The sequence below is a fragment of the Lissotriton helveticus genome, chromosome 2_2 (assembly GCF_964261635.1).
Source record: "Lissotriton helveticus chromosome 2_2, aLisHel1.1, whole genome shotgun sequence".
Classification (NCBI taxonomy): Eukaryota; Metazoa; Chordata; class Amphibia; order Caudata; family Salamandridae; genus Lissotriton; species Lissotriton helveticus.
This window is the reverse complement of record NC_136060.1, coordinates 306,122,443-306,136,326: the sequence shown is the minus strand read 5'-3', so window position 1 is coordinate 306,136,326 and position 13,884 is coordinate 306,122,443. Positions and strand designations below refer to the sequence as shown.

The window sequence follows — 13,884 nt, the reverse complement described above, 5'->3', positions numbered from 1 at the left end:
TATATATGTATGTTTTGGAAGTACTCTGTACTTGTTTTGTCTAAACATACACATATATATGTATTTTTATATGTGCTCTGGGATCCCGCACGTGGGCGGGGATTATTCAGTGCGTATGACTATTGATGAGTATCCCCTGAAAGAGAACCAGGTTTCTTTAGAAATGCATCAGTGAAATGTATTAGTAAGCATCCATTGATAATCCATTTCTGACAAATGCTCATTTGGCTGATGGTAGACGTGTGCAGGTTGGAGGAGGGCTCTTTTTTGTTGTGCCTATGGAATCTTCTTTGCAGGACATGCCCCTTTGTCTCTCGCTGTAGTAAAACTCCCAAAGTCTTGGGGGCGTGGCCACGGCACCGACCAAGATGGCCGCAGCCGCCTGAAGCTCCGCCGGCCGGGCGATTCTACTTCTCATTTGCCCCATGTAGGAGCCACAAAAATTATGCAGACCTCATACCGCTTACCCCTGAAACTGCGGAGAACACATCTGCACTGGGAGCTGCCGTCTGCGATGCCCGGCAGCCGGCCCGAAGGAAGTCCTGGCGGGTGCGGTGAGTGGCTGCCTCGGCAGGCTTCTGCCGCTGCCCCGTACTCCCCCTCACGCTCCTTGCTGCGGTTCCCTCTCCCCCCGCCATTCCCCCCCCCGCCCAACCGGCTGAGGCTTTTCTGGGTCCCGATCATGGCGCGGGGCTCCCGGGGCTCGGTAGGCCTTGGGGGCGTGTCCGCGCCGGGGCCTCGATTTTTGCGCTTGGCGGGTGGTGTGGTGGGCTAGTGGGAGGGCCCAGGCTTGTCCCCCAGGAGCTGTGGCGGCGCTGGTTCCCGCTGGGTGCCCGGTCTCCCCCCCAAGCCCCAGCTTGTGTGTGGCGGCCCGCCCAGATGCGATCACGTCAGCATGTGGTGCGCTGCTGGGCCCCCTCTGCCCCTGGACGCTATGATCCTGTCAAGGAACGGGCTCTGGGCCCTTAAAAAACGCTGCCGGTGCCTGGCGCTGACCGTTGCCTTTGATTCATGCGGGGAGGCTTCTGATGCCTGCGCTCCACTCTCCTCCCATTATGCCTACAGTCTCTGCACTCCCTGCATGGCGTTGCGTGCCTGCCTGAGGTACTGGGTGCCTGTCTGCCTGAGTTCACCCTGAGGCCTGGTCTGTTATGTGCTGTGGTCCCGGTACCTTTCCGTGCTGAAGGGGGGGCCTGCTTTGTCTCCAGCTGCTGCCTGGTTATACATCTTCGCTGCCTGTCTCCAAGTGGCCTCGCTGGCATTCTCAACTCGGTGCTAGCACTCGACGTCCATCTTGCTCTAGCCTCTCATTTTGTTACCTACTGACCCTCGGGGTTGTGGCGCTCCTGCTCTTCTGTTACTGGGTAACTTTTTGCTCCACTCACGATGGGGAAGAAGGACCCTCAGCAGAGTAAGCTGCAGTTTGATAAGGCTGCTGGGCCTGCTTTGGAGGCTCCCCCTGATCGGCCGGACGACCCCTCCTCCCTGGCGACAGCCATGTTAACCGAGATGCGGGTAGGTTTCAGAGCGCTGGATAGCCGATTTGATGATTTGGACAAGAAATTGGCCGACATATGCACGAAGATTCAGACGCATGACCGACGGCTGGATGTCGTAGAGGCTAGGGTATCGGATGTTGAGGACGGAGCATCTTCTTCTTTGAAAAGGCTGGAAAGGGTTGAGAAGATACTCAAGGAAGTAGCTATCATATCAAAAATGAAGATTTAGAAGCTCGCAGTCGCTGGAATAATATTTGAATTATTGGCGTGCCGGAGACGATGGCCACTGGACGTATGGACACTTTTGTGGAAAAGCTGCTTACTGATCTGTTTGGCAGGGAGACATTCACGCAGGGAGTTGTGGTTGAACATGCTCACAGGTCGTTAGGCCCTCGACCTCGGCCGGGCCTCCCCCCGAAAACCATTATCGCTCGGCTTATGAACTTCCGAGACCGGGACGCTGTTCTGCGGTCGCCCCACGATATGGAAGACGTCCAGTGGCAGGGCAGCAAATTGGCTTTCTTCCCGGATTTTACCATCATGGTTCAGGAGATGAGGCGTAAATATCAAAGAGTCAAGGCCACCTTGAAAAATTTGGGACTCCGGTACGGTATGTTATACCCAGCCAGATTGAGAGTTGATGTGGATGGCAGGCCTCGCATATTCGACACTCCAACAGAGGCACAGGAATTTTGTCAAACCTATAAAAGAAATCGCTCTGGGTCACAGTTACGTTTGTGGGAATTTACGGCCCAAATACGGATTCCCGGACCTTTTTCAATGATTTTCAGGTCCGTCTCCTGTCACTTGACCCTGGGCTCTTGATACCTGGGGGGGATTTCAATTTACGCATCCAGAGACAGCACTTACCGGGCTCCTGACACCAAACCCCGTGCCCGACAGGCCCTTAGAGATATGTGCTCTCATATTTCCTGAATTGATGTCGAGCGACGGCTCCATTCAACCCTTCCGAATTTTACACACTATTCAGGGTTTCATAACACATGGACCAGGATACATTACTGGCTGGTGTTTCCTGGGATGGCGGGTTGGTTTGACGACCTTCTTACCCTTCCCTGCACACGCTCAGATCATTCTCGCTATCATTCTCCGGCTCAGCGTCCCTAGACCGGGGGGGTACGAGCGACAGTGGCGCTTCCCTGGAGGTGCTTTGTTAGACCAAGTTTTCTGTGAAGAAGTTCGGCTTGCGATTGAAGAATATTTTGAACTTAATACTGGGACGGTCACCACCTGGGCGGTCCTCTGGGAGGGCTTCAAGGCCTATATCAGAGGAGTCTGCATTGGAAAAAAACGTGCTGGAGTCCTGCGGGACCTCTGCTTGACGTTGGATCGTATTGAAAAGGACTTTGCTGACTTGGACCGGTAACAACTACTATCGGCCTCCGCCTCATGTGAGGCTAAACGCCTGGCCCTATTGCTTGACTTTAGGGAGGCAGCTGAGAGGGAGCTACTATTCCTTAGTAGGCGGTGCTCCGCGAGACGCTATGGTGAGGGTGAAAGACCGTGGAGAATCGTACCAAAGGCATTGGGCCACCGGCGGGATTCCGCCTACATAGCAGCGGTGTCTGGGCCACGGGAAGACTAGTTCCACTCTACCCCTGAAATATGTGAGCATTTCCTTACCTACTATAAGGAGTAATATTCCTTCAGGGTCACTGGTGATTTGCGGGAACAAGGGGAATACCTATCTGAAGTTGCTTTAGTATACTTAGAAAAATACATGCAGGACTTTCTATCTGTTCCTATTTCCCAGGATAGCATCATCGAAGCCATTGATGCACTGCGGGGCTACTATGCGCCTGGACTGGACGGCTTCTCAGCCGATTTCTATAAGACATACAAAGATATTTTAGCCCTGAAACTCATCAAGGTTTACGCGGAATCGCTTGAGACAGGTATACTCCCCCCGACGTTTAGAGAGGCCGTCATTATTCTCCTCCCCAAGCCAGGAAAGGCCCTCGTAATGTGCAGTTCCTACAGGCCGCTATCATTGTTAAACACTGATTATAAAATTCTTGCCAAGATTTTCGTAATATGACTGCCTTATTAATAGAGTACATTATTGCCCCGGCGCAATCTGGTTTTGTCCCTCATAGATCCACTTCCCTTAATCTTCGCACTCTATTCACGGTGTTGCATAGGATTGACCCCGCCACCCCAGCTGCTGCGGTCCTTCTCGAATGGCCTTTCTTCTTATCAGTTATGCGACACATGGGTATGCCAGAATGCTTTGTCTCCACGGTTTCGCTTTTATATACTAGGCCTACCGCCAGGTTGCGACTAAATCGTACCCTCTCGGAGCCTTTCGCCCTATCTCGCGGTACTAGGCAGGGCTGCCCCCTGTCCCCATTATTATTCATTCTGGCGATGGATCCTTTAGTCCGCCATTTCCAAGAGAAGCATTTACATCGCGGTCTCCAGTTTCGCACAGGCACTCTTCTGGTCTCGCTTTATGCGGATGATTCTGTCTTGTATGTTAGAATGCCCCATTTAAACCTGGAACCTTTGATATTGGAAATTGCACGGTTTGGCAAATTCTCCGGACTCAGCATTAATTGGCATAAATCAGTCATCTTTCCGCTCACGGCAAACATGCCTACCTGGCCCTGTGAGTTCCCGTTGGAGTGGTGTCATGATGAGATTAAATATCTTGGAGTGTATATTCACCTTGATACCGCCACCATCATCAGACTGAATTACGGCAAGGCCGTTGGGTTCCTGGAATCGCAAATTGAACGGTGGTTGCGCCTGCCCCTATCGATGGCAGGTAGGGTTGCTATAATCAAAATGGGCGTCCTCCCCCGCTTCTTGTATCTTTTTAACAATATCCCTATTCCCCTTACTAAGACCTTTTTCACACAATTAAATACATTGTTATTATGCCTTGTTTGGGCGGAAAAGCGCCTCGGGTTTGCTGGCGGACCTTGACTTTACCGCATGAGAGGGGGGGTTTTGGGAATCCTGATTTTTATTTATATTATCTCGTGGGGCAATGCTGTTAAACACATGTTTGTTTTCACCACGATGCTCGCATCCCTTATTCGAAGCCGGAGGCTGACTTGGTGCACCCAAGCGTTTTGTCTAATATACTTCCCACGGGGTTCCCGCGTGATCCCCAGGACATTCAAACAGTCTCCACCACATGCTGTGCGTGGGTTCGGTTGCGTAGGTTGCGTGGGTTCGGTTGCGTAGGTTACTTGGGCTTGACATGCTGTATTTACCCGCACTGCCCTGGCCTAACCCCTCTTTGTTTCCACTTACTGGCGAAGTTCTTGTACAGCGCACACTGAAAAAGTTTCACATCCGTACAGTAGGTGATCTGTTTCCCGACGGACGTGTTTTCTCTGTATCGGAGGATGCCCGATTTGCAGACTGTTCCTTTATGGACACTTTTGTAATGAAACTGGTGTATTCCATGCTTCGTGCCACTTTTCCTTCATTCCCTCCTGCCCCTGATCGCTGACACTATTGATACAGAGCCCAACTGGTGCACATTTCGTTTCCAAGCTTTAGAAACAATGTGGGACATCTAGACCTATATCTGATGCAAGAGTGCGCGCTGCTTGGGAGGGGGATTTGGGTAGGCCTATCACTGACAGTCAATGGGAATGGTGCTGTAGAACGATCAAGGAGATCGCGTTAAACAGCAAGCACTAGTTGTTTCATTTTAAATTCCTTTGCAGGATAGATCACACCCCTGCCCGCTCCCACAGAATTGATCCTACTAGGCCTCATCACAGTCCGAAATGTTTGACCCCATTTGCCGACTTTGCCCACCTCGCCTGGAAATGTCCTAAAATACACCAGTACTGGGTTCAAGCTCACGACACACTGAGTGACATCCTGACTTTGCAGCTACTGACCACCCCGGAGATCGCACTGTTAGGCTATGTAGCAAATTTTCCCATAAAGGTCAGGAAACTGGCAGGGCTGTGCTTCCTGTTGGCCAAGCGCGAAATTGGTCTATTATGGGGCAGCAAAAAGCTCCTTTACTGCTGGCTTGGCTCCCTAGTTTAGCCAATTGTAATGTTAATTGTGAAGAGTACTCCGCCTTCATCCCCTGCGCCTCCCGCCCTGTAGACATTTGGGGGCCATATCGGGATTACATTGACAGGAAGCGGGCTGGGCACGACACACCAGTGTTGGGTGACATTACGCCTGCGGGTATTAGTTGAGTAACAGCCCGAACTCGATGCCAGACCCCTGTTCATTTAGGTCACTGCTCATTACTGATCAGACTGTTTTATGGACGCCATGTGTTATTTATTATGATTCTCGTTTCATTTTTGATGCTACAAAATTTCGACCCTTACATTAACCAGCCAAATTTGACATTTAATTGTATGATATTTCCAATTCACAATATTGGCGATGATTATTGTCGTTGTAACTCCTTTTTGCGCGTGATTTAGTGTCATTGCTACCGCAGATTGTACTGTAATGTTCAGCTTCCATTACTATGCAAAAACTGAAAGTAAAGTTTAAAATAAAATTTAAAAAAACTCCTGAAGTCTTCACACTTCATAGTGCATTTGATTTGGGTGCATCAGTTTGTAGACAGCTTAGTCACTATCTTATATGAAAGTCATCACCTTCAACAAATATTATACCTGTTCCACAGACGGTAAGGGTTCTTATGAAAGGGAGATGCTTCAGGGAACTGCTTCCAGCTGGTTGCAGAAACCAACAGTGGGATCACCATCCCACCTAGAATAGGATTGTAAGAGTTGGAGCCAAACTATCTCATATGATTTCCTTCCAGACGAAGGAAAGGAGTCCTTCATAGACTACTGAAAAAACTACTGAGATCTAGGACTGGTATTCATGACCAACAGTCCCCCAGAGGTAAGGGGAAATCCCATAAAGTCTGTACATTTAAGATGGAAGAGCTTTGGGTGTGCCTGGGAGTTTGCTTGTCCCACAGAGAGGGGATGGGACGCCTGACCCTGCAGGAAGTTAACTGCCCAAGGAGAAGCCAGCTGCTGCACCTGTGTGCATGGCATATTATAGAAGAGTCGACTGAATCAATGGAGTGTAATCTGAGCCAATCAAAGTCTAGGAATGGGTCTCCCAGCCTCCTCACAAGTTTCCTGACCGAGCTTCCTATGCCTGCACCGTCAACAGCCTGCAAACACGACAATCAGTGTGACTGTGACAGTGCAACCTACAGGCAGTCATGATTGTGCTGACTGCTGGGAGCAGACTACATGGTCAGAGCACCTTTGACATCGAAATGGTTAACATCCAGGTGAAACTTCAACGGTCTCTCACTTTTCCCTCAAGCTGATGTGTCATTGATCTCTCACTTCGGAGTTACCACATATTGCATGTGCTATATTCAATTATCCTTTAGACACCCCTATTATCCGTTATCTACATCTCACAATTAGATTTGCATTTGGAGGTTAACATCATTTGCATTTTGTCACTGAAACATTTGGATGCAAACTTCACATTGTTTAATTGTAAAACCTATAATCTTACCAGATTTGCTTATTTTCTGTTCTAGATCACAGGTTTCAATTTTGATTTTCTGTTTGTGGTCATCAACTGCTCTGTTTCTAACAGAAGAATCATCTTGTTCAACAATGGAATGTGAAGAGTTAGAGGTCTGCTCCTCATTTCGTTCCGATGCAAGTTTAGCTAGAAGACTAGTATTGTCACTTGACAGACTTCCAACAGATACTTGCATCAATGTCTCCCCAACAAGCAAAGATTTATTTTGAGAGTTTTGAGAGGTGGCTTCCGTACTAGCAATGTTTCCAAGCATATTGTCTTCAACAAGCTTAGAACGAACAACTGTCTTTATTAAACAGTTATCAAATTCTTTGTTATTCTTGTCAGTTATGATGCACTCAGTCTCTTTTCTATGGCACTGTGACTGATGGACCTCATCCTTCAATTCTGTAGAAATGGCAGAGACCTCAGGTTCCACAGGCACATTGAGCACTGTGCTGTTTTCTATTACATCTTTAGCATATTTACTTTTGCCTTCTCCCATGCTTGCAGAACAAATGAGGTCTTCACAGCTTTCAGTCTCTGACTGCAGCTGTGTGGCTTCTACAATTGCTGACATTCTGACAGTTGAGGAACTTTCTGCATTTTCCTGATTGCATGCAACAGCAATTATACTTTCCTCATCTTCTACTGGTACTGTGGTCAAGGAACTTTCATGGATGTTCTCCCTGTCCTTTGATATTATGCACTGGTTATTTGTAGAAGCTGAAGTTGGCAGTGAATTTTTATAAAATTCTTCAGTGTCTGCACTTGACACAGCATCTTCAATTACATTGTTAGCACTTGCACAGCTCAAATGAACCTCCAATTCAGCAGTGCCACTGGTCATCGTCTGTAAAGGTTGCTGGTCACAGACACTTGTTACAGTCACCACACCCTCATCTTTATTCTGATCTAAGCCTGTGCTAAGCACTGGATCTTCCACTCCTGCAATATCTGGAACAACAACACTCTGAACATTCTCTTCTGTTCCAGTACAAGATGATGAATCCTCATTGCCATTCCCTGTACTAGTGACAATACCTTCACCTTCTTCATCTTCTTTTGTGCCTGTGCTGGTTATAGCACTCTCGTCATCTTCACTAAAATTACCTTCTTTAACAGATTTCATATTCAGAGTACAATCATCCTTTTCTTCCACACCTGAATCAATCATAAAGTCTATATTTTCAATTTCGGTACAGGTTGCTACTCCACCACTTTGCTCTTCGACAGTTATTCCTGTGCTTGTTACTGCACTTTCACCTTCTTCTGAACCACATTTTAGTACTCCTATCTGTCCCAGGTGGTGTACAATACTGCTAGTCATAGCATCAGCTTCATCTCTTTCAACACATGTATCATTGAAGGCTCCTTCAGAATCACTTTCTGGTAGGTTATCAGCAGTTACAATGGCCCCATTCTCTTTTTTTGCTGCCTCAAAAACAGTAGCTTCTTCTGGATATATACCATTTGCACAACTTACGCCGTCAGCATCTTTTTCAAGATTTGCACAGGAAACATTGTTCTCAGATTCTCCTGAATTTTCAAATGTCAAGGATGGGATGCTTACAATTGTACCCGCACTAGTGACAGTGCGATCACCTTCTGTTTCACCTAGCGCTGTAACTGTATTCTCAAAGTCTTGTCTGACTCCCAGTGTGAAACACAAATGTTTCTCTTCTGAGCCAGCACTACTTACAGCATCTTCTTTGTCTTCTACATGGTCACGGTTTAAAACGGTCTCAGTTTGCAGTGTATCTGGTAAAGTTTTTCTTCCTTCGTTATTTGTCATCTTCAGTGCATCATCATTGTCAGTTATATTAGGATGTGTACTGGGAAGACCTGAATCCGTTTCTTGGGCATTCGTGGCAGAAGAAACACTGGCACCATCTCTAAGAGCAACACAACTAGAATTACCCAGGTGCCCCTCACCAATACTGTTTTCATTATCTTCGGCATATACAACCCTGTGCATTGCTGTGGGGGTGTCAATCTCAGTTGCAACATTATCTCTTGATGTGCTGGAGGAACTTGTTGCATCTTCTGTATTTTTTTGAGTGCACATCATAACTACTTCTGCTCTCTTTTCTGTGATTCTGTCCATCAGGGTACGTGTAGAGGTTGCTGTTCTCTCACCTGCACTGCCAGCCATGATTGTTTCAGAAGAAGATGCAGCTCGATCTTCTGTGTTACCATCCATTGTGGTTCCTGAAGAAGATGCGGCTGTCTTTTCGGTTCCTCCATATGATGTGGCTCCTGAAGAGGATGCTGCTCTATCATCTGAGCTTCTGTCCATCACTGTGCCAGAAGAAGAAGCTGTTCTCTCTTCTGTGTTTCCATCCATCATGGTACCCGATGAGGAAGCTGTTCGCTCTTCTGCACAGGCATCCATAATGGATACTGTAGAGGATGCTGATCTATCTTTTGTATTTCGTTTAACCAAGGTTTCTGAAGACGATGCAGCACGCTCTTCTGTATTTCTGTCAACAGTGGTTTCCGAAGACGATGCACTTCTCTCTTCTGTATTTTTATCCTCTGTGGTTCCAGAAGAGGATGCAGCTCGCGCTTCTCCATTTCTATCCCCTACATTTTCTGAAGAGGAAGCAGCTGGTTCTCCAGTGTTTCTATCCTCAGGGGTTTCTGAAGAGGATGTGGTTGTCTCTTCTGCATTCCTGTCATTCATGGTTCCTGAAGAGGATGCAGTTCGCTCTTCTACATTTCTGTTCACCACAGTTTCTGAAGATGATGCAGCTCGATCTTCTGTGTGTCTGTTCACTGTGATTTCTGAAGAGGATGCTGTACGATCTTCTGTATGTGTGCCTTCTGTAGTTACAGAAGAGGATGCAGCATTCTCTCCTGTCTGTTCATGCACTACATTTTCTGAAGAGGATGCAGCTAGCTCTTCATTTGAGTTTCTGTCCACCATAGTTTCTGAAGAAGATGACGTTGTCTCTTCTGTATTTCTATCTACCATGGTTTCTGAAGAAGAAGCAGCTCGCTCATCTGTGGTTCTTTCCACCATGTTTTCTGATGAGGTTGCAGTTCTCTCATCTGTGATTCGGACCACTGTAGATTCTGAAGAGGATGCCGCTCTCTCTCTTTTATTTCGCTCCATCACAGCTCCTGAAGATGTAGCTGCTCTTTGTTCAGCATGTCTTTCCACTACAGTTTCTGAAGAGGATGCAGCTCTTTCTTCTGTATTAGTGTTCATAATGGATTCTGAAGATGATGCCGCTTCTTCACCATCATTTTGTGAACACTGTTTGACAACTTTTATTTCCCAAGTACTGGTGCCAACTAAGGACCCTGAAGAAGTTGCTGAATCCTCTGCATCATATTCTGATGACATTATGGCTACTTCACTTTCTACATCTTTGTTATTACGATTACTGGTACTCATCACAGTATTAGAAGACGATGAAGCAGCTTCACCATCCTTATCAGAAACCACAAAACCTTTACTTTTACATACACTTATGTTTGCTAATGTGGTTGAAGAGGTTGCAGCGTTCTCAGTGTCTTTCTCTGTGGCTGTCCTAGAACTAAAAGATCTGTCCTTTGTGGTTTTTCCTGTGACAGTGCCTGAAGAGCTGGCAGCATTTTCGCATTCTTTTTCTACCCTGGTCATAGATGTTTCTTTCATTCTGCCTATACTATTGTCCATTACAGTGGATGACGATGTTGCCTCATCATCTTTTGCAGGGTGCCTCGTGGTCCCAAAAACATTATCTGCATTTAGGTCAATGACACTGCTCTCAACTTTGTTTTCTGGACTTGTGCGTATTCCAGGAACTTTGGCTTCCCTGCTTTCAGTACTTGAGTGTTTCCATTTTCCTGTATCCTTTTGTGTATTGAAGCCAATATTTTCTTTTGTCCTACTGTCAACAATACCATTTTCCTCCTTTTCTGTATTATTTTGACATGGACTGGTTTCTGTATTTGCTTCACAGACACTTATGCCACTCCCTTCTGCAACGCTACCAGTCAAAAGGTCTCTTTTCAGAATTTCTGAACAATGAACAGTCACCAAAGTCTTCAACTCTGTAGTGGTACCCACATCAACAGATGTGCCACTTTCCATTACTGATTCCAGGGTAACTGTAGTCCCCACGTTATGACCTGTTTTAGGGTCAGTTTTGTCTATCATTTCAGAGTAAACATTTGGTTTTGTATCCTTATTTTCAACAACAGTTTCATCTAGCTCTGCACCCACATCCACTCTAGAATGCTCCGGTCCAGATGTGTTTGTACTCAATATAATTTCTGTTACAGCAGTCTTTATATCATGAGCTACTTTCTCTACATTAGATAATTTCACAGTTTCTCCATTTCCAGTATCCAGGCCAATCAAAGCTTTTTCGCTATTTTCCGCCTCATTCATTCCTTCAAAGAGTTCCTTTTCACATGTCTCTTTACCAGACTCATTTGCAACTTTAGTATTCTCCAACAAACCACGAGTTAAACAACTAAGCCTATTCTTTTCAAGATGAGAATTTCCAGCTAAATCACTGCCAGGTAAAGGTTTACAATTTCTTTCCTCATCTGTTGGACTCTTTGCAACTGATGAACTTGTTGAGGAGCTAATTACAGAAGAAGTAGACCCTTTATTTAAACTAGATTTTTCCTCCGACTGTTGTCCTATAGGGCATCTTTGTACATGCATATTTTCATCATTTCGAAATGCATTACTTTTTACATATTGTTCAGTCATTTGATGAAACCCTTGCTTCATAACATTTTCCTCAGAACAATCATTTGCCTCAAAGTCTTTAGAATCAACATTTTTGGTAGAATTGTACAGCTTTTTAGAACTATTACTAGACGGAACTGGAGATTCTAAAGTGAGAATAGCTTTTGCTGCTTTCAATTCATCTTGGTCTCCGCATTGGTCTGCTGAAACATGCAGGACAGTTTCACCTTTCCTTAAGACACTATCTGTTAGTAGCGTTTCACTGCTTTCAGAAACATTTCTAGGAACTTCTTCAGAATCAGTTTCCATTACTTCAGACTCTTGTTCAGAACAGGAATAATCCTCACAATTTCCCAAAAGCTTTTTATGGGTTAATACATTTCCATCCACTGGAGCTAGAGTAAGTGTCTGTGGTGTTTCTATAGTTTTGCCTGCTGTCATAACTTCTCTTCTGTTATCTAATGTTATTTTCTTATTTGCTTTCTTAGGTAAAGCCATGCTGCCTCCTTGTGGTTTGTCAGGGCTTCCTTCCAATGGTTTTTCTTGTAATTTATCTTCCTTTCTTAATTCCCTACTGCACTGCTTTAAACTTCTACTTTTATTGCATTCGGTAGATAATTGTTTGTCTTGTTTACCAAGGCCCACATCCTTGAGGTCACTCTTATGCCGTTCGCTGGCTTTATCGCCAGACTGATGTTTTATCTTATGACAACCTTCCTTCTCAGGACTAATTCCTGAATATGCTATTCTTTGTAGCTTAGAAACAATACTCTCTTTCAAAACACTATCTTCACTATTCTTACTGGTGTCACCTCCTAGCAAACTTGTGTCTTTTGCTGGGTTTTGAGCGACTTCATGTGATTCAGCGTCATTTGATTTAGAAAGTTTAATTGAAATCTTTGACTTGCTTTTTAACAAAGACTTCTCTTCTGAAGAGCTCTTTGATCTTCGTCTATCCCTATGGAGATTTTCTTCATGCTTTGTGTTGCTGTCTGAATTAGCAGAGTCCAAATCACATTTCTCTTCTAAATGTGTTTCAGGTTTCTTTTGTGAGGCAATAGCACTTTCTTTTAATCGTCCTTGAGAATTCCTGTGTGTTTTAGAATCACTAGTGGATCTTCTTGACTTGTGTTCTGACCTTGACTTTTCTGTTGAAAGACTTCTCTCTTTTCTGCTTTCTCTGCGCGTGCTATCATCTGTTCTTCCTTCTTTACTATATGCCAAAGGCTTCTTTTCAGTCTTATGCTTACTTTTTCTGTCAGTCTTATCATCAGATGAAGATTTGCTCTGTTTGTCCTCTCCTTTTAATCCTCGCTCAGAGGGACGGTTGTCTAGGTCTTCCACTGCCTTTTGCACATTATCTGTTTTGTGCCTATGTCTAGATGAGGATTTATCATCTGAAAGACTTCGCTCTCGATCTCCTTTCTCCCTACTAGATTTCGTATCTTTTTTAGGTGCGCTCCGAGAATTATGCGAGTCTACATGATTGCCATCTTTTTTCAGTTTTTGGGTTTTGGAACTCATTTTCTTTTTTGGATGTTCTTCATTATTTGATTCAAGTCTGTCAACACGCTTTTTCACATCTCGTGTTTCACTTTCGTCAGCAATTCCTTCCAGTAAAGAGGTCTTTCTCTTTTGTTCGCGTTCTATTTTTGTTTCATCTTTTTTCTCATCTGTCGTATGTAGAGGCTCAGCGGACCTTTTGCTAGATTTTAAGTGGCTATTTTCACTTCTGACATGCTTTGGATCTTTTGAGGTTGATGAAAGCTTTTCAAAAGTCTAAAACTCAACAAAAACAGGAGAAGAAACATGAGTGAGGGAAATGTTATCAAGCTCTTCCAAAAACACTTTTTATTGAAAATATAAAAATGAGACTTCAGACGTTTTCTGACTGACGATCTCTTGCAAATAGATCATTTTTAAACACATAAGCCTGGTGAAATGCAACAGCTATTAAGCCTACCATCCCTTATTCCTACTATATTCTTTGCTGATCTGAAATGGCAGCTTTAGCTGAACTATGTACTACATGTAAAACATTCATAAAACAAGCATTTCAAAAGCGGACTTTAATTCAGTAAGCATGATCTAGAGCTCTAAGTCAGTACGCACATCTTCTGCTTAAAAAGAACAACAGTTAGTACAGCATTCAGTAATATGCTCTCATCTTCAGCC

General features: G+C 45.0%; 1 protein-coding gene across 2 annotated transcripts in view; it reads right to left on the bottom strand.

Moving 5' to 3' along the window:
• The window catches only part of BOD1L1 (biorientation of chromosomes in cell division 1 like 1), a 500,752-nt gene that overhangs the window by 268,705 nt on the left and 218,163 nt on the right, over positions 1 to 13,884 (bottom strand). For both annotated transcript variants that reach the window (XM_078678462.1, XM_078678463.1), the window contains exon 10: positions 7,005 to 13,488. In XM_078678462.1, coding sequence (XP_078534588.1) covers positions 7,005 to 13,488 — 6,484 coding nt within the window. The remainder of the gene's footprint in view (positions 1 to 7,004; positions 13,489 to 13,884) is intronic.